We start from the raw sequence: 21,637 nt of genomic DNA on the forward strand, positions 1-21,637 counted from the left end.
CCTCAGTCACTACTCGAATCGCCTTCCTTTTCACCACTCGACGAATACAAGGAGAATAGCCACCGAGATGTAGCGTATTCTGAGATCCATCGGAAAGTTGGGAATCAGAGACGTATCCACCGCTCAGATTGTTAATTTCGACCGAATCAAGAAAAATTGACTCGGCTTCTCCACAAATTGGGAGGGAGTTTGGATTATACATCACGGCGGGTTGCAGAATGGTGTGGTTGCGGTGAGGGGGTGAAGCAACGGCGGCAGATCTAGAAGAAAACCCTCTGGAGAGAAGGCTAGTTAGGGTTTCGAGCTTGAGAGAGGAAACGACGAATGAGAGAATGAAAAGGCGGAGGAGAGAGAAAAAAATGAGGCAGATTAGATTTTAGTTTAAGGGGTATATCCCCCTTTAATTAAGTATCTTTATGTACTTAGTGGAGCCCTAATTATTTCCAAATAAAGATTGGCCTATTGGAGTGGGACAATCAAAAAAGGAAACTGAGCCTATTGGCCTGGGACGGAGGGAGTACTATAATTTATATACGATAAATGATTTTAATTGAATGTTATCCGTCCCAGAAATAATGGCCCGTTTCTTTTGGGCACGGAGATTAAGAAATATTGAATTAAGGAGATAAAGTGATAGGCTATGTATTTAAAGATGTTATTAGTAACATTAATTGTTAGCTAATCTATAACAATTGAAGATGATGGCCCACCACCATTTTCCCCTCACTCTAGCGGGCAAAAATCCGGCAACGCCAGCTGTCTGACCGACCTTCTTCTTCAATACTCCGGCAAAAAATTCGGCAACTTCAGCAGTCGGACCAACCTTCTTTTTCAATATTCCGGCAAAATTAGCAAAGCAAATCAAAATCAACAAACCCAAAAATCTCATCTTCAAATCAAAATCAGCAAAGCAAAGCAGCAAACCCAAAAATCCTATTTTGCTTAAGCAAACCCAAAAATCCAATATTCAAAGCAAAATCAGCAGAGCAAAAAAGCAAACCCAAAAATCCTATCTTCAAAGCAAAATCAGCAGAGCAAAAAAGCAAACCCAAAAATCTCATCTTCAAAGCAAAATCGCAAAGCCTAGCAACAAGCAACAGAGGCACGGTCGCTCACCTCTGTTGCCTTCCCTTCCCCTGCTCCTTCTTCCTCCCCCGCTCTCCCTTCCCTTCTCCCTATAGTCGCCACCTCTGCAAACCCTAGCGAAGCCAAGGCTGCCGTCCTCATATCCCGTAACGGCGCCTCCTTCTATCGATTTCCTGTGACCGCAACAAAGGCACGACCGCTGACCTCGTTCTCCCCTCTTCTCACCTTCACCTCTTTCACCGCCTCGACTCGACGACAACAGGGAGGTCGCCACCTGAACTTCCTGTACCCAGCCCAGCAACAACCAAGTCGCCACCGGTGAGAGGGAGAGAAAAAAGATGCAGGGCAAGATGAAGCGGTGGAGAGATGGCAGATGGAGGCGGTGGAGTGAGAAAGAAATTGGAGTAGGGAGTAGATGGGGTTTTGTTGGGCATAATTAATAACTTTAATTAAGTGTTAATTTTAGCCTAAAATGGAAACAGACCATTATTTATGGGACAATGCAAAAAGGAAAACAAACCATTATTTATGGGACGGAGGAGTATTTCTCAAAAGCGTATATATTATATGTATTTATTGTAATATACTCCCTCCGTCCCACTAGACTTGACACTTTTGAGTTGGGCACGGAGATTAAGAATAAAGGGTTAAGAGTGTAAAGTAGGTAGGGTCCACTTATTTTATGTGAGTAGAGAAAGTAGGGACCACATACTATTTTAGGAAAGTGCCAATTCTAGTGGGACAAACAAAAAAGGCAAGTGTGCCAAGTCTAGTGGAACGGAGGGAGTATTATACTGTATAAATTTATGTATATACTATATATATATATATATATATATATAGTATTTATCTTCTTAATTTTCAATAAAATCAATTTTAAATAGAGTTTGAATTGAGACAAGCACGTGTATGTAAATTATAAATGGGTTCGGTCATTGATTTACATGTTTGCATAATAAGATACAAATTCTATAACCAAATTACTTTAAAACAAAATCTTATTTTACGTCTATCAAAATAATTAAAATTTTATTTTTATTTTTTATAAAATATATCCGTACATTTTATTTGTATAGGGAAGGAAGAAAAATAATAATAATAATAACTTTATTATGATAATAACAATAAAATAATCTTATTTTATTTTTTCATATCTAAAAACTTTTTTTGTTTCAATTTCGTCCATAATAATAATAATAATAAATAGATAGATAAATTATGAAATTAATAATGCATAAGTGAAGAATTTAGATAAAGAACAATAAAGGATATGATGTTAAAATATATTAGAAATCTTTCATCATGTATCAAATTTATAATAATCTCAATCAAGTGAAGAATTCATATAAATCACCTCATTTCAAATTGATTTTTTTATAAGATTTCACCAAAATAAAAACTTATACAAGAAGAAGCTCTCGCTCTCCAAATTAAAAATTTACATTTAATTGGCGAAATGATTGAGACTAATACAATTTGAATTGCTTTGTCAATTCAATTTGACCAAATTTATTTAATTAAATACATAATCTAATTAATTTAATTTTAAAAAATAAATTACATAATCCAATTCAAGCATAAGAGTTCTTTCAACAACGAATAAAATAATTCCTTTTTGTATTCAATGAAAAAAAAATACTGCATATCATATTTGATAAAATATATTGTTCTTCCAAAGTTGTATTTTTTGCTATGTTGAAACAAGTATTCTCATCATAAATGACCAAACAAAGAAAGGGCATCAACAAACAACAAGTATTCTCATCATAAATGGCCAAACAAAGAAAGGGCATCAACAAACAGCTTATATATGTGTGCTTGCAGAAAGGCATTACATCTAAAGAAATAAGCATGTGTGCTTGCAGAAAGGCATTACATCTAAAGAAATAAGCATATGTGTGCTTGCAGAAAGGCATTACCTTCTAAAGAAATAAGCATCCTTCACTTCTTGCTCTTAGATTTAGAGGGAGTTTTCCCATATGCCGAAAGCCTCCGCTGGGATATCTTGAGTTCAGCATGTTTCTCTTTTCTCTTCCTCTTTCTGGAAATAGTTTTCTTGTCCCCAATCGATTCCATGGGTTGCGACTTTTCACTTGCAACCGCATTAACCTCCTCCTCTTTCACCTTACCCTTCTCTTTCTCCTTACCTTTCTTCTTATCTTCATCAACAGCCCGAGAAGTATTTCCCTTTCGATATTTATTTTTCTTTAGCTCGAGAGTCTTATTTCTAGGCACCTTCCATTCCTTCTCCATATATGGAGCTATCTTCTTCAAAGAAACATACTGATTCAGCTCCTTGTCATCTAGCGCAAGAATCTCTTCCGCGGTCAATCCAAATCTCTTAGCCTTAACTGGTTTGTATTTGAATCTTGTTTTCAAGTCTCCTATGGTATCCTCATAATCCAACTTATAGTACTCCTCCATGAGCTCCTCCATAACCGCCTTCTCTACTTCACTCGGCTTACGCTTCCTCTTCCTCTTACTCCCCTCCCTTCCCTCATCGCCTCCATCTTCATCCACCACATCTTCCTCACCATTGGCCAACCTATCCTTCATAATTCGTTCTCTAACCGACTTGAACCCTTCACCTGACTTATCCACCTCATCCCAGCCCTTATCAAGTCCAAGCAACTCATCCTCTTTGTCAAAATCTGGTTTCTCAAACCCCTCATCATCTTCATCGTCATCACTCCCAAACTGCGGGTCCACATCCTCAGCGCCATAATACTCCTCACCAAACGCTTCCTTCATCTTCCTATCATGAGCTTCGGGATCAAAGTCCTCCTCCAAATCATCCTTATCCAGAAATATCCCTTCGGCCTCCCCCATCCCAGCTACCTCCCTAATCTTCTCCAACTTCTCATTTATCTCTTTCTTCTTTAGGTTCTTTAACCTCTTCAGCTCCTCCTTCCTCTCCAACTCTGCCTGCGCCATCCTCTCCTCTTTCCTCTCCCTCTGCGACTTCCTCGCATTGTCTTTCTTCCTCACAGACCCTTCCACTCTCCTCGAATGCCCCATCACCCTGTCCCCAGCATTCTCCTCGAACCTAAAGTTATACTCCCTCTCATAATCCTCTTGCTTCTCCAGCTCATCCTCATCCTCAGAAACGTCTACCTCCACATTGCCCCGGCCTTTACTTTTCTCATCATCAAGCCACAGCCTTTTCCTAAAATAATCCTTCAAAAATATCGTGTCATTATCCAACTTCTCATCCTCCCCGAAATACTCATCCAACTTCTCCCCAATTGCACCATCCTCCTCCTCATCCTCCTCGTCATTGCCACTACTCTTCACTCTTAAGAAATCTCCGTCATCATCATCATCATTTTCCCTCTCCTCCAATGATTTCACTATCTGCTGCCTCAGCTCCTCCTGCTCTTGCGAATAACTCTTCAACTTATTTTTCGCGCCATCATCTGCACTTTCCTCCTCCTCGTCACTAAACTCTGGACCCGCCTCAATCAATTGTTTCGAAACGACATCTTTTAAATACATCGGCTTCTCCTTCTTCCCCTTCTTCTTACTAGCAGTATTATCCTCATCGTCAGAATCGAACAATTTTGCATCTTGCTCCTTCAAAATCGGGTCTTGATTTTTCACCTTAATCAACGCATCGAAAAATGCGGCGTCGGTCTTCTTGCTCGGTTTTATCAACTCCTCCTCCCCGGACGACGATTCCTCGGAATCCGAGTCCGACGAGTCGACTAGACCCTGCTTCTTGAGAGCTTCGTACCTGTGCAGTTCCTCTCGCTTCTTGTTGTGCTCGTAGCGTTTGGCGAATTCCTGGTTGATTTCAATTTTGGACAGGTCTTCGTCTGAAGAATCTCCGTCGCTGTCGAAAAGCTTTAAACGATCCATCGGCGGAGGACTGAGACTATTTGCAAAGACCAGTATTTTTGAAATAAAATTGGGGTTTTTCTAAAGCTAGGGTTTGGTGTATAAATCTTGGACTGTGTAATTTCTAACAATGAGGCGCAGCACAAGGCCCATGTTCTCAGCTTGAAATATAAACTGGCCCTCTTATGAAATATAAAAGGCCCATGTTCTCATCTTGATCGTTATTTATATCGACGATCATTAGCTATTTAAAATTTCCATCAAAATATCCATTTATTTTTTATTTTAGGTTTCTATTAAGAAAGAAAGATTTTCTAAAACTTTTTTAGGCATATTAGCAAATAAAAGTTTTTAGAACTTTTATTCTTTGATGTATATTATACAACTCATAATTTTTTTCAAAATACTTCATTCGTTCCAATTATATAGGTTGATTGAATTATGCACAAGGATTTAAAAAATCATTAAAAAAAATTATACAAGTAACTTTCTAATATGCGTATATTTATTATTTGACAATACATTAAAGTAGGAGTTAATCAAAGAATTAAACGGATACATATTTGTAAATAATTTAAAAATGCACTACCTTTTATGAAAATTGACCCATATTTTGGGATATCTAAAAAATAAAAATGAGTATGTTTTGTAAATAATTTAAAAATACATTACCTTTCAATGGAATAAATTGAATGAGGAAAATGACATAAGATAATATAAAAATTTAAGATTTCTTGTAAGAAGGTAAATGATTTTTTTAAAATTCAATTAAGTGAAATTATTTTGAATTGACATTTTCACATTCTTGCTTTCTTTTTACATAGAAATAGATGCTTCTTGAAAAAAATTAATTATCTTCATAAGTTCAAATTGTAATGACAAATTTTATTTTATTCTAAAAATTTTAATCCTACTCTTAGTTCGTATTTTCTATTGAAAAATTATAAAATTGATAAAAAAAATATAGTAAATCACTTGTCTTGATTGAAAGCGGCTACTTTATGATATCCTCAAAATTTTAAAGGTGAAAATTTAATCTTTTTTATGTTTGTATATGTAAGTGACAAATTACTTTTAATGAACTACTTTGATTACATATAATATTGATATTATGAGTTAATTTGCTTAAACAACTATAATTTATAATATTTGGATGTTTTTGCCCTTTATATACTATTATTATATAGATATATATTAGATTAAATTAATGAACACCATAGACTATAATATCTTATCTATTATAGTTAAAATTAGGGCTGTAAAATCGGGTACCCACGGGTACCCTACCCGCAAAATGCGGGTACTCGCGGGACAAAAACGTCCCAAACTCCCACCCTCACCCGTCCCGCCTCCCACCCTCACCCGTCCCGCCTACATAGCGCGGGTACCCGCTGCGGGTACGAAGGTACCCTCACAGTCCCGCAAGTTTCCAGATAGCATTTACAAATCAAGGCATTCAACATATTCTACCAACATTCAAGTGAAAATAACCAAGCTGCGAGCTGCAAATCAGCCCACTTTTCACAAGAAAAAAAGACGCACATTAACCAATTTGTGCAAGCCATCAAATTCAAGAAAAATCATATTATTGACCGGTAGTCTGGCACTGCACCATCTTCAAAAACTAATGCTCGCATTAAGATTCATGAAGCACTCCATTAAAAACCTCCACTGATTCCCATCTCTGAATTCAATTTCAACTTGACACTTTATTGAAATTCCAAATACCATTACAACTAATTTCAAAAGGGAAACATAATTCATCTCAATTTCATAACATAAAAGAAGAAGAAGAAGAAGAAGAAGAAGAAAGGTCGGCGACGGGAAGAGGCGACCGGCGTTGGCGTTGGCGACGCGTTGTCTGAACCGTAGAGGCGAGCGTTGACGGGAGGAGGAACGACCGAAGGCGGCGCTTCTCGCCCGAATTTCAGAGGGGGCGGCGCGGCTGAGCCCTAGAACCTTATTCAGAGTGTTGACTGTTAGTGGGTGGAGTGAAATGGAGTAATATTTCCTATTTCCTTTCCTGTATTTCCTTTTCCTAAAATTAAATTAATTCATAATTATAAAAATTATTAAATTGGAAATTTCAACTGCGGGTATGCGGGGTACCCGCGGGTACCCGATACCCGCATTTTTTGAGAAACCAATACCCGCACCCGACCCTCTATGCTGATTTTGCGGGTATCGGGTACCCGATACCCGCGCGGGTATTGGGACGGGTGAGGGTATACCCGATACCCGCAACCCGATTTTACACCCCTAGTTAAAATCAATAATATATATATATATATACACATATATTGTATGGTATATATCATTTATATAACATAATATATTATTAATTGTATATAAGTAGATCTTCTTAAGTTTATTACATGTCACGATAGAAATAACATTTAGTTAAAATATTAAAATTAATTTGTTTCTCACGCGCTATGTCATTGTAACATTAATCATTAATTGTTGATTTAAAATTATCAATACATAAATATGACATGTCATTTATACATATCATTTTTAGAAACTATATATGAAACATAATTAAAAATAAAAGTTATTAATTATGACAATATGTAGTCGTTATTATATTATATATAGATATATAGATTGTAGTGACTTGATTAATTTAAAATGTTCAAAATTTATTTTATACTTGTTGACTAAATATTCATGAAAGAAAGATAAATAAATACATATGTTAAAAGTCCATATATGATCATAAAAATCTTATCTATATTAATATTTTGATAATTTTATTTATATTTACTAAATATAATATTTTATGATCTGATAAAAATATGTTATAACACATTTAATATGGTCATATAAGATAAAGTTGGGCTATAAATTCATTTTAAAATAAAAATTAAAAATCATGAAAAATGTAATAAATTATAGGGCAAATTGCATGAAAATACCTCACTTTATACCAAAATTTGGTTTTTTGACAATCTTTTCAATTGTAGCAAAAATTTGAACTACCTTTCAATTTGTTGCAATTGACTTCCGGAGTAATTTTCCGGCCAACTTAATGCTGATGTGGATTCCCGTAAAGTTAATGTGGCATGCCTCGCCGGACGACAAATTGCATGAAAATATCCCACTTTATACCAAAATCTGGTTTTTTGACAATCTTTTTAATTGTAGCAAAAAATTGAACTACCTTCCAATTTGTTGCAATTGACTTCTAGAGTAATTTTCCGGCCAACTTAATGCTGATATGGATTCCCGTAAAGTTGATGTGGCACGCCTCGCCGGCTAATCAAACGACAACGTCTCTAATTACCTTAAACGATGTCGTTTTCCACGATTTTAGGCAAATTACAATTTCTAGTTTTATATATTTGTCGATTAGGGCTTCAAATGTCCTCATTTCTTCTCCCAAATTTTCTCATCTCAGTTGAAATTCTTGTTCCATAAATTCTCATTTGCAGCAAAAATCTTTGAACTGATGGATTCTTCTTCTCAAACGGGACGACTGAGCTCATACAATTTCCCCTTACCTCCAAAATTCTGCAGATGCGAAGAACCAGAGCCGTGACAATTTCCACTTATGGCACTATTAGTGCCATAAGTACCAAGATTTTACTTTGGTTTTATTTTGGATTTCCGTTGGCACTTATGACACTATTAGTGCCATAAGTGCCAAAATAACCATTTTACTTGGTTTTATTTTGGATTTCCGTATGGCACTAATAAGTGCCATAAGTGCCAACGGAAATCCAAAATAAAACTAAGTAAAATGGTCATTTTGGCACTTATGGCACTAATAGTGCCATAAGTGCCATACGTGCAGCACAAATACAGACACAACAACTTATGAAACAGGCGGATAGGAGAATTGGCCGGATGAAAGTTCACGTCGCAGGCGAGATAGAGAGAGAGAGGATGAAAGTTGAATCATGTGTATGTGCTGCTGCATGGGTTAATCCCTAAATCTGGATCCGGGTCAAAGGAAGCTGTTGGATCTGTTGGATTAAAGGGTAGATTAGGTAGAGCACATAAAAGATGGCCAAATATTGATATTTCAAATTTTGTGGACAAAATTTAAGTTTCAATCACCAATAGGGCCATCCGGCCCTATTGTTTCTTTATTTAATTCATATGTTTTTTTTTTCTTTAGAAAATTTATGGAACAAGAATTTCAACTGAGATGAGAAAATTCGGGAGAAGAAATGAGGACATTTGAAGCCCTAATCGACAAATATATAAAACTAGAAATTGTAATTTGCTTAAAATCGTGGAAAACGACATCGTTTAAGGTAATTAGAGACGTTGTCGTTTGATTAGCCGGCAAGGCATGCCACATCAACTTTACGGGAATCCACATCAGCATTAGGTTGGCCGAAAAATTACTCCGGAAGTCAATTGCAACAAATTAAAAGATAGTTCAAATTTTTGCTACAATTGAAAAGATTGTCAAAAAACCAGATTTTGGTATAAAGTGATGTATTTTCATGCAATTTGTCGTTTGATTAGCCGGCGAGGCGTGCCACATCAACTTTACGGGAATCCACATCAGCATTAAGTTGGCCGGAAAATTACTCCGGAAGTCAATTGCAACAAATTGAAAGGTAGTTCAAATTTTTGCTGCAATTGAAAAGATTATCAAAAAACCAAATTTTGGTATAAAGTGGGGTATTTTCATGCAATTTGCCCTAAATTATATGAGAATAAAAAATTGTAATAAAATGATATTTGTATCATTTAGAGTAGACGAAATAAATAAACAAATAAAATTTAAAAATATAATTATTCTCAAAGATAGTAAGATAATTTTTGGCGGGAAAATACAACTTACTACTTTTGGAAATGATTGTGCTTTTATAGATAGATAGATAGATTGGTGTTATTAAGTAAATTATTTCTTCAATTTAATTTGATTATAAAATATTATATTTTGTATAAATTTTTGAAAATAAAATTTGGATTCAACATAGATTTTTTATGAAAATTTATCAATTAAATTACTAAATAAATAAATTAATATAATTTCAATCTCGCATCAACTTTTTTAAGCTATACACGAGATGATTTTTAGAACTTAGTTATGGTGTTTCAAACTTTAAATGAGATAATGTTCACGAGTCAATTTTATCATTTCAAATTTCAAACGGGATGATGCTCGAAACTCAATTATGATATTTCAAACTCCACATGAAATAATGCACAAAAATTTGTCAAGAATTTTCAAGCTGCGCACAAGATGATGTTTAGAAGTTAGTTATGATCTTACAAGCTCAATATGATAATGATCTGTAAAGCTACACACGAGATAATTCTTGTAACTTAATTGTGGTCATTCAAAGTTCAAATGAAATGATACTCACAAGTTAAATTTGTTCTTTCGAACTCCAAACGAGATGATTTTTGAAACTCAATTATAATATTTGAAACTAATAATGCATAAAAGTTTGTCAAGATTTTTTCAAGTTTCATACAAATTGATGTTTACAAGTTAGTTATGATGTCAGAAGCTCCAAATCATACAATCTCACAAGTCAACTTTGATTTTTAAAGCTCCAAATAGTGATGTTAAAAAAATTGATGCATAAAAATTCATTTTTTGTATTTTAAGATCTAGACGATATGATGCTCAAAAGTCTGGTGTTCAAACATTAGATGTCGTCTTCCGAACTTTAGATGATGATATGATCCTATAAGGTTCAGACGAATGATGCTCGAATGAAATAAAATCTTTAATATCGACTTTTTCCAAAATATTATTAAATAAATAAAAATTTATATAAAAAATATTTATTATTCGAACAAAAGGTTAATATTTAATTGAGGAATATGATTCAAATTAATATAATTTTAGCTATATTATCTCAAATTAAATAAGTTTAAAAATATCTTTGATGAGGAGTAATATATGCAGAGAAGAGGAATCATCCTGAATAGAGAAATTGTTCGGATCAGAGGAACCATCTACATCAGAGGAATAGACTCAGTCAGAGGAACGAGCACAATCAGAGGAATCGTCGAAGTCAGAGGAATGCTCTACCATATAAGATAGTCAACGGTAGGAATGACCGCTTCACCCGGGAAGCACCAGAGCAGAGGAATCGTCCGTTTACAGAGGAATCGCCCGTTTACAAGCGATATTACCACTATACCCCTGACCATGTGGGGAGCATGTCCTTTAGGCTGAAATTACTATTTTACCCCTAGCATGTATTCTATAAATACCCATGCACCTGTATCTTGTAAAAGCACGCTCTCTCTCAATACTACAACAGATTTCCTTTTGTTCTCAAGCAATTAAACTCTTTCTCGATTCTCACGTTCAAACACTAGGTAAAATTCGTAATCTAGATTAGATGTTGATAAGATACTTTATCAATTTTATATATAAATAATTATTGAGTAAAATTTTGAAGTAGCCAAAATGAAGCATAAAACACAATTTATGGCCACACATTGAAAAAACATAAAATTTGGCCATTTTTATTGATTTGGACTTTTTTACCCTTAATGAGGCGGATCAGGTAGGATCAGGCACGCGGGTCGCGTGCTGGGTCGGGTTAGACACTTATGGCACTAATAGTGTCATAAGTGCCAAGATTTTACTTTGGTTTTATTTTGGATTTCCGTTGGCACTTATGACATTTAGTGTGCCATAAGTGCCAACGGAAATCCAAAATAAAACCAAGTAAAATGGTCATTTTGGCACTTATGGCATTAATAGTGTCATAAGTGTCATACGTGCAACAGAAATAACAGCAATAGAATCAAGAAATCATAAATGGATAATCTAAACCCTAAATGGATAATCTAAACCCTAAATGAAACATTTAAACCCTACGGGGAAGTGTTTAAAATGGTCATTTTGGCACTTATGGCACTAATAGTGCCATAAGTGCCAACGAAAATCCAAAATAAAACCAAGTAATAAAATGATGTGTATGACGCGCAGCCCGCGAGCGCGCAACTCACTTATAAGCTTCCAGCGGCCACGCAATCATCCCAGCGGCCGAGTAGGGCAAATTAGGCATACCACCTAATTAATGGCCATATTTTGATGTTTTAAGATTAGAGGCCAAAAATTGATTTTCAATCTTTATTATGATCATTTGGCTACATTGTTTCATAATTATTTATACAAAAATAATATTATATAATTTAAATAATAATTTAAAATAATTTTTCATCAAATTTTTACACGTTTCGCACTAGTTTTGATAATATTGAGTGATGCTAATAGCCACATTGTGTGTGGCCACCCACATTCTAATTTAATAGAGAAAAATTGAATTTATTTTTTAAAATAAAAATAGAATTTAGTTATTTTATTGTATTCTCTATATTTTAATTATTTTTTTATAATTTTTTTCAACTTTTTTATTTTTATTAAAAAATATATTACAAAAAAATAACTATAATATAGAGAATATAATAAAATAACTTAATTTTATTTTTATTTTAAAAAATAAATTAAATAAATAAATTTTTTTTATTAATTTAAAATGTGGGTGATCATAATGTAGGTGTATAGATTTATTGGATAATATTAGCACGGAGTTAGTTCCGTCAATTCCAAATTCCAACGAAGAGGTGCATTATCATTTATCATAAAATAAAACAAGTTTAAAAAAGCTGGTAGGCAGCATAAGTCAAGATTGGTTCACTTAAATCGTCAAATAAAATACTCCATAAATGCTTTGTTTTTATTTGAGAATTTAAAGTTAAAAATTTAAAATTAAAGAAAGAAGCTTTTTCTTGCTTTCCATCATACCTTCCAATGCTAAAAGTCGACACCTTTGTGATTCATTTTTACTCCACAACAGAATTTGGTTGACTCCTTTTCTTTTCTTTTCTGTTCACGGTCCACGACATCTTTCAATGTTCAAACCACACTTATTTATCGAAATTGCTTCCATAGGTTTTGTTTTGCTTCCAAGCTTTGAATCCAGCTGCCATGGCGGAGAGTAGTGGCGTTGGAACACTGCATCAACCCGCTCAAGAAGATGACCAAAATCTGCACGCCATCTTTGATCAGGTCATTATCTTTTTGTTACGTTAACATCACATGATTTAAATGTATTTTCAGCCACGAATTGTTTTCCCTTATTTTTATTTTTTTGGGATTTGTGAGGTGTTGGAATTTCTGTAGCTAATATAGATAGAAATTTGTCCCCTTTCTTTTGCTTGATTTTATGAATTTCTTGTTTGGCAACTGCTTTGTACTTCGCAATGCTCTGATAAATCGAGAAATAGTTTGAATTTTCATAGGTAAGTTATTCTGAACTGAGCTTTAAATTTTGTAAGAGATGGCTTATTATTAAATTGAGTGATTCTAGAGTTTAATGAGTAGGTTTTCATCTGTGTGAGTCAGTTTGCTTGTAATTGGGCGAGGTAGCTTTTGGTAACTTACTCTATTGAGTTAGATAGAGAGCTGATTGGAATTTGGATGGCATCTCATTTTTTTGGAAATTATGAGATGTTTTATTGTACAAATGGTTATCAACCTGACCAAGAAGAGAAGACCACGCATTTCTGATATAAGCAGTCATCAGAAACGTGTGGGAAAATAAGTATGGGTAAAACCATGTTTTGGATTGTTATATGATGAATCTAAATTGCTTGATTTTGGCTTTATGTGCATTCGGTCATTGCTATTGTGTATGAGAGAGCTGCAAAAGTTGAACCAAAACTTCTTGATCTGCACTCTAAAACGTAACTATCTCTCTCTATGGAATGTTATTGCAATTCAGTTTCTATTTTTCAGGAGTCAAGTATGCAATTAGTTTAGAGTGGGATGTAGTTTATGTACTGTGTGTATTATATATTTCAGTTTTGGAAAAACTCTATGACTTGTAGAATCTGTGCCATAATCATTCCTTTTATATTTACAGAAGCATGAACGAGGGGTTTTAAGACTTTTACTAGCATCACCACTCAATAGTGGTGGACAATTTCTGAATACATGCTTGCCAACAGTTTTTATTCCTGGTTGTAAGATTATTAACATGATGAAAAGAATTATTTTGGATATGAATGATATCAGAGATATGAAAGAGAAGAAGCCACGTTAATGCCACCCAGACGCCCAAATCTCTCATCCTTGGAAATACCTGAAAGATCTTTGGAAGCTGCATTGTCTGATTTCACAAGGATAGACATCCCCAGTCCCAGTTCTACCAGAGCAGGACTGCCTCCGAGACCCAGTTCGGCGAAACTTAAATCATCTGTTAAGAACATGCTTTCTCAGAAGAGCTTCAGGGGTAAAATCCCATCTCAGGAAACTGAAAAAACAGTTCTTATTATACCAGACGTGCCCCATTCAGACAAGCCTTCAACTTCAAGATCATTTTCCTTAAACAAACTTTTGTTTTCCCCATCAACAAAATCAGTACATTCTTTACCTGTGACACCAACGACAGTGGCTGATCCTAAGCCCTCACTGGAAAATCATGCGGATCTTCAATCCAAAACTCTTGTAAGTTTGTCTCCTAATGTATGCCTAACATACCAAAGGAAAATACTTTGATTCCTCTAACTGAACTTTGTTTCTGACATTCTGTACAGCAACCTGAAGCTACGAAATTCATGAAACGCTCTTTTTCAGTTCCAGTTAATGTTAAAACCAGAAGCTTGAGGCGAACAGAATCATCTGGAGGTTTGATACGTGTGATATCAAAGCACCATCACCCTACAACAGTGGAAAATGCCTCCCCTGATATATCTCCCGAAACAGAAGATGGTATAACATTTGCTTCTCTTCATTTTATTCCTGTAAGATTTAAAATAGTTCTTGTGATTACTGATCCTAACTTCTACACGTTAGGCATTCCAGTAGTGTGAAGAGCTTGTAACCTAAGGTAATTCAAACTTTTTAAGGGGCAACTTACATATCATTTTAAGCCCCTGTAAGAAAAGATCACGAATGAAACGAACGCTAGAAACCCTTCAGAATAGGGTGATGGTCAAGGCAGACATGTATGCCTTTTTATTTAAGTTGTATTCCCTCCGTCCCATTGATAATGGCTCACTTTCCTTTTTAGTCTGTCCCATTGATAATGGCCTATTCCATAAAAGGAAACCACCTTCTCTCACAAAAAGTTGTGGGCTCCACCACTTCATATCACTTTTACCCTTAAATCACTCTTCTTCTTAATAATCGTGCCCAAAAGTAATGAGCCATTATCAATGGGACGGAGGGAGTATTATAATTCATTATATTCATTAACCCATATTTTGACTATTTACAGCCATAGAAGATGCTGGGGAAGATATTCCCGAGGAAGAGGCTGTTTGTAGAATTTGTTTAATAGAGCTTGGAGAAGGGGGTGAAACACTGAAGATGGAGTGCAGCTGCAAAGGAGAGCTTGCGCTTGCCCACCAAGAGTGTGCTGTGAAGTGGTTTAGCATCAAAGGTAATAAGACCTGTGATGTTTGTAAGCAGGATGTCCGTAACCTCCCAGTAACGTTACTGAAATTACAAAATCATCCTAATGTTGTACGAAGACCACCTGTTGCACCACAACAAAGGGAACCGACTCGTTACAGGTAAGCTAATCCATAATGTTTTACCAAGGATTGGTTAACCTTAATGTTTCATAACTAATTATGTGCTCTGGTATACTGTGAATTCAAGTCCGGCTCATTTTAGAGTATTATTTACATGTGTTATCTCAATTTGTTTTGCATTACATACACTGAGTTCACCAATCAGTTCGGACTTTGAGTCTATACGTTACTCTGGTCTAATTATTAATTCAACTGATGCTGTAGTCATATTGTCTGTCTTGATAGTTTAAGTTCATAATATTTGGATGTGTTTACGTAGTTTGTAAGTTGTTTCTTTCTAAGAGCCTTTTGGTATATAAATTGATATGCTATGGAGGAAGTTCAAGATATTTTCCTACTAAAACCGTAGAATAGAAAATTTAAGTTATTTAATGTAGCAACAAAACTCTCCTGAATTATTTTCTAGAAGTCTTTGTTCTTTATTATGTGGAACTTTTGGTTTGTGGTCAAGCTAAAGGCTAGGAATTAAAAAGTTTCCATGTTATTACTAATTAGTTTTGTAAATGGAGGATAAGAAATTGGCACTAGCTTCTAACATAACAATCCCATCCATTTTCCTACTTCATATGTTTCATTGTAATCCCCTTCATTGCCTCAGAAAATATTGTTGGCATTGCAGTAATTCATTTTATTTTATTATGGTAGATAAGTCCCCAGAATTGTTGGCATTACAGCAGCAATTGTACAATAGTATGGCAAAATCCCAAGAATTGGTGCAAGTGAAAAGATAAAACAATGGCTTCTTGATAGGAATAAGATTAATTCCTTTGGTATTTACCAAAAGAAGGGAAAGAAGATTTATCTAGTTAGTTGAATGATTAATTTATTTGCAGGATGCCAGGATCCATTAACTTATTTTAGGGATATCTTATTGCTGTTGTTTTATTATGAACAGAGTAGATGTAGTAGAGATCATTTAAAAGTTAGTGGATAATTTTGCTATATTATGGGAGACCAATTTGTGTGATGGGATGACTGATATCTCTAATACTTCATTCTAATTTATCCTCAAACAATAGGCAACCTCTGACTGCTCATGATCTATCAATTTGGTCTGATCTTCTGCTCTTTTCAATTGATTCATCATTCATGCTACTAACATGAATAGAGGTATGGTTAGATGCAGTAGAGAAGGGAATCAAATTTTCATAGGTGGAGTTTGCCTAACTGCAGCCTTGATTTTAAAATTTTGATAAGGTTGAGTAGATGTTAACTACCCTAATCTGGGAGAACAATTCATCAACCAGTGGCGGTTGACACAGATTCTTCACCTATTGTGAGCCACTTGTACACAATGGCCTCTAGTGGTGACATTCGGCTCTCCACTAAAACAGTAGTTTGCACTATACGAATGATTCCATGAAAGTAGATAACTAGAGATTACTTGGGTTGATGGAGGGCGTTGCTCTTCAGTGGGTACATTGGGTTGTGTGACATTATCCACGTATGTTGTGAAGTAGTTAGCTTAAGAATTGGTGTACCAGTACTAGTAGTACAGGTGCAACCCATGGTGAACGCCTTTGACTTGAGTGCTGGGTCATAACCAAGCAAGTTGGCAAGTTTGACGAGTACATGAATGCCTTTGTGGCCCGTCAGTTGCACGTTTATAGTCTCTCTAATTCCTTCTGCTTGGGGATATTTCTCAACAGCTTGTGAAAAGACATTCATGTGCAATATATTGTTGTTGGAGAGCATGAAGATGAACTGGATCTCGTAGATTACAACCTTGAGGACAAGGCTGTGGCCATCTAGTTGATTAGAAGCAATTGTTTACCAGAGAACAATCACGATCTGAAATATATCCTAACATGTTATATAACTGAAAGCAATTACAAGCTGTCCATCTTTGGGTTTTTTTTCAAATCCACACATTCATCAGTTCAGGGGTTATTAGTAGATTTATTTGATACCAAACTATCTGAAAAATAATTATTCATATGTAAATGCTTCTTCTCAGTTTTTTGTCCCCTATTTTGTCATCATGTGGTTGATAGTAGCGACTTACTAAAGCATGACTTCTTCTTTGAAGTAGGTAACTCTTCGGTTCAATAATTTTGGCTTCTCGATTCCAATTGGAAGCAGTTGTAAAACTTTTAATTTGATGTTAGATTTATAAATCTCTAAGCATTGCTTGATCTGTAATTACTTCAATTCTCAACAGGGTCTGGCAGGATGTGCCTGTTCTCGTCATGGTCAGCATGCTTGCATATTTCTGCTTTCTGGAGCAGCTTCTGGTAGTACTCTTTTGTATTTTATATTTACATCCCTCCTGTATCTCGTGGGAAATGTCAACTGATGCAAAACATTTGTTTTCTTGTTCAAGTACATTATGGTGTAGATCAGACTCATCGAAAGTTATGAGATGTTCATATAGTTCTCTACAAGTTCAAACTTAAGGAACTAGTTATAGACTTATTATAAATAAAGTAAAATCCCTCATAATTGCACAACTCTATTGCTATTAGATGATATGTTATTTTTTTGTATTCTTATTTATATAACTATACTAGTTAAAAGATTTGGAAGTTGAATACTAGGCAATAGCAGGGGAGCTTTCATTAGGGTGGAGGTATATTTCTTATTTAATCATGTGAAGTAGCTAGTGATGTGGCTGGGACTTCTATTTCAGGTTATTGACATATGGAGATAGTTTTTGTTGTGTTATACGTAAGTAGATTAAACTACCTTACATAGTTGATCCTCCTTTCAGATTTCATCACTTGCTATTTTTAACATCTCCATAACAGGTAGCTGACATGGGACCTCGAGCACTCGCCATTTCTTTGCCTTTCTCTTGTGTTTTAGGTCTCCTATCATCCATGATAGCATCTACAATGGGTAAATCCACAAGCTTCTGTCTATTCACTTGTATTGTCACAAATTAATGAATTATGGAGCTTTGGTTTAATTATCAAGCTACCAGATCCACCTCCAAATTTCTTCGAATTCATTGCTTGGCTTAAGAAATGAAAAAATATTGAAAGAGTGCAGTTTTAACTGCACAGATAAATAATCTGGGATCATGACATTTTCTTTTTTCTTCCTGAAATGACTATCTTTTAATTACAGCCACTGAAGTGTAGTTCAATAAAGTAGCAGATGATCTTTCATTACCTCTTGTTATTAATCTACATGAGCATCTCCTGCTCTGTTCAGTTTTTGCATATCTGTGCAACTGATTTGATAAGAAAAATGTCAAGTCCATGCAAGTTTCTGTTAATTAGACTGTTTTTTTGTTTTATAGAATGCTTTCATGTGATGATTTGCAGTGAGCAAGAGTTACATATGGGCTTATGCTTCTTTCCAGTTTGCAATAGTGATCCTATTTGCTCATATTTTTTATGCCGTGGTAAGAGATGCTTCCTCTACTGTCTTCGAATTCATCTTGTTCTTCTAATTTGTAAAATTTAGACTATAACTGCATCTTGCTTGCTTAAAATCACATGCAGCTCAATGTCAATCCTATTCTTTCCGTGTTGCTTTCCTCTTTCACTGGGTTTGGGATTGCGATCAGTACCAATTCACTTCTCGTGGAATACTTAAGATGGAGAGAAAGCCGTCATCCCCAGTCCTTACCACAACAAATAAGCAGTGGTGTACAGTCCCATCGACATGAACAAAGACACCACCAAAACAGGCAGCATCATCATCATTATCGGGCCCAACATAGTGATCCAAGTAATCAAGCACTGCAAACTCCAGTGACACTCACAACACCCGCGGGGTCATCAGAAAACACATGAGAAGCAGGGAATGCAGCTGAACATTTTAGGCAAAGATTGAAAGCTTGAAGAAGGCATTTTGAACTGAGATGTATCTATTTTACACGAAACTGAAGGGTTCAGATGCTCGGCTGGGCAGCTATTGTAAATTAGCAATGTTCTTCATGGATCTTAGTTGGAAGAGCTATTATATATATAGTCTGCAATCAGGATATTGTAATTTTGTTAACCAGCCAAATATAAAATTCAATGAGGTTGGAAGTTAAGTAGATATGTCATTATTTTGCAAGGCTATTTTGTTTCATGCATGTACTAGCCGATCAAGATCCGATTTTGCGGGTTTCTAGCATTGAAATTACATTGATTCCGATGTTGAATTATTTCATGTGCTTGGGATTTTCCAAGAGTAATGCGGTGGAGATGTCCGTCGCTTTTGGTGTGTTACTATATATTGCTGGCTTTTCTTTAATTAAGGATATGTCGTTGGCACTAAACACACTATAAATCCATCATATACAAAAATATGAAAACTGAGTTCCTATTGGAAAGGTATGGATCTCATACTCTGCCTTATGTTTGTCGATAAGGAATTATTCAAAATTTGGATGGTGGTTTTTATTCAAGAACAAGCTGTGAGTTGCCATCGACGAATTTTAGTGAGACGTTTCCCTTCCAATCAATAGATCGAGATTCCAGTCGCCTAATGTGCATGAGTATGGGTGTGCATAACTCTAAATAATTGTCTTATAAATTTAAGTGATGGATGTGTATATATAGCTCTAAGGGTGTGTTTGCTTTGAGGTATAAAAAAGGAATACGTTACGTTTATCACCTTAGAGCATCTCCAACGCATGGTGTCTTAGAGGGTGGCTTAGATGGTAGTCCCCACCTAAGACACACTCATCTCCAATGCATTGGTGCTTAGAGGGTGTCTTAGATCTCCATTTCCACAAAATTCATATTTCTACACTTTTATTTTTAAATTCCAAATTTCATTAAAAATAAAATTAAACATTACAATAATTAAAATAAAATTAAAAACATAATTAAAATAAGATAATAAAATAAAAAATAACAATAATTTTCTAATTTAAATAAGCCCTCGACGCTTGAGCACTTCTTGAACCAGGTGGTTGTGCAAGGACAATTGTGCCTCCGTCATACCTGTCGTATCCTTGTTTAAGAGCTTCATATCCATCTCCTCCCGTTTCATCTTGGCTTGCATTTTTTTGACCTCGGCGATTTCCCCCGTTTTGTTGAACGTTGGCGTTGGCGTTCGCCGCCGGCGTGGGAAGATTTCCCGTAGCCAAGACATTGGAGGCTTGCGAAAATGGAGCAAATCCCATCATTGGAAGCCTCGAACCGCCTTATTGCTCGAGGTATTCATCGAATTCACGATCCATTACAAGCAAAATGTAGAAGAGAGAATTGTTGTTGGGATTAAAAAAAATTTAAAGAGAGAATTGTAGTTGAGAAAGTGGTGAATTTGATATTGTGGAAGAATGATATTTATAGAAGGGAAAAAAGGAAAAAAAAAACAAAAACAAAAAATAGCCGTTTACAGCAACGGTCGAATTAAAAAAAAAAAAAAAATTGCAACGGCTATTTTAAATTTAAAAAATGAATTTTGATTTTTTTTTTAAATGGGGACACGCCAACCATTTCCTCCCTTCGTCCCGTGTCTTAGCTAAGACACTGCCTCGCATCAGGGCGGGTCTCCAACGCTGGCAGCCTCCCAGCGACCCGGATCGACACTCCACTCGCACCGGCGAGTGGAGATACTCTTATACTTTGTTTGCTTTGATGTATAAAAAAATTCGGACATGTTGTATAATTTTTCAGGCAACTCCTTATCGCTTCGGAAAGGGATAATCTATATCTATATAATATATAAAAGATGAGTTTTTTTCCCTCTCTTCTTCCACCAATTTTTTCACTATTTTTTTCTTTTTATTTTTATATTTTAATTCTTTTGTAAATATTGTCAAATTTGATTCATGAAAAAATATTATATATACATCGTAAATTTAATTTAGTATAAAAAAGGGATATTTGCCGTAAAATACACGAACTTTCAACAAATTCTGGTTTTTCTCATAACCTTTAAAATTTGAAAAAAAATACACAACCTTTCGATTTTTTCTGATTTTTCCCCTGGGCATAAAACACTCTCAAATAGAAATTGATTTTTGGACTTTTGACTTAGATTTTTTGATACCTAAACGTGTATGTCGGCTTTATTATGACACCTTTATTATCCCCCACGCTTATGTATCAAAAAATATAAGTCAAAAGTCCTAAAATCAACTTCTATTTGAGAGTGTTTTATGCCCGTGGGAAAAATCAGAAAAAATCGAAAGGTTGTGTATTTTTTTTTTCAAATTTTAAAGATTATGGGAAAAATCAGAATTTGTTGAAAGTTCGTGTATTTTACGGCAAATATCCCTATAAAAATATCA

At 35.1% G+C, this 21,637-nt stretch overlaps 2 protein-coding genes across 4 annotated transcripts; one reads left to right on the forward strand and one right to left on the reverse strand.

Annotated features, from left to right (window-relative positions):
* Nucleotides 1-2,781: 2,781 nt before the first annotated feature.
* LOC130992569 (uncharacterized) lies at nucleotides 2,782-5,061 on the reverse strand. Its single transcript, XM_057917253.1, has one exon. It carries the CDS (start codon nucleotides 4,942-4,944, stop codon nucleotides 3,028-3,030), a length of 1,917 nt encoding a protein of 638 aa, XP_057773236.1. The 5' UTR covers nucleotides 4,945-5,061; the 3' UTR covers nucleotides 2,782-3,027.
* A 7,491-nt stretch (nucleotides 5,062-12,552) lies between these two features.
* On the forward strand, nucleotides 12,553-19,444 carry LOC130992592 (uncharacterized). Of its 3 annotated transcripts, none has more exons than XM_057917286.1 (8): nucleotides 12,553-12,925; nucleotides 13,934-14,365; nucleotides 14,455-14,629; nucleotides 15,138-15,435; nucleotides 17,618-17,690; nucleotides 18,204-18,294; nucleotides 18,726-18,805; nucleotides 18,906-19,444. In XM_057917286.1, the coding sequence occupies exons 1-8, from the start codon at nucleotides 12,845-12,847 to the stop codon at nucleotides 19,197-19,199; spliced, it is 1,524 nt and encodes a 507-aa protein (XP_057773269.1). In that variant the 5' UTR covers nucleotides 12,553-12,844; the 3' UTR covers nucleotides 19,200-19,444. The 3 variants fall into 3 exon arrangements, with proteins under 3 accessions (XP_057773269.1, XP_057773272.1, XP_057773270.1); XM_057917287.1 differs by lacking the exon at nucleotides 12,553-12,925 and adding an exon at nucleotides 13,014-13,158; XM_057917289.1 differs by lacking the exons at nucleotides 18,726-18,805; nucleotides 18,906-19,444 and adding an exon at nucleotides 18,086-18,123 and having other exon boundaries at nucleotides 12,561-12,925.
* Nucleotides 19,445-21,637: the final 2,193 nt, after the last annotated feature.

Source organism: Salvia miltiorrhiza, chromosome 7, assembly GCF_028751815.1.
Source record: "Salvia miltiorrhiza cultivar Shanhuang (shh) chromosome 7, IMPLAD_Smil_shh, whole genome shotgun sequence".
NCBI classification, from domain to species: Eukaryota; Viridiplantae; Streptophyta; class Magnoliopsida; order Lamiales; family Lamiaceae; genus Salvia; species Salvia miltiorrhiza.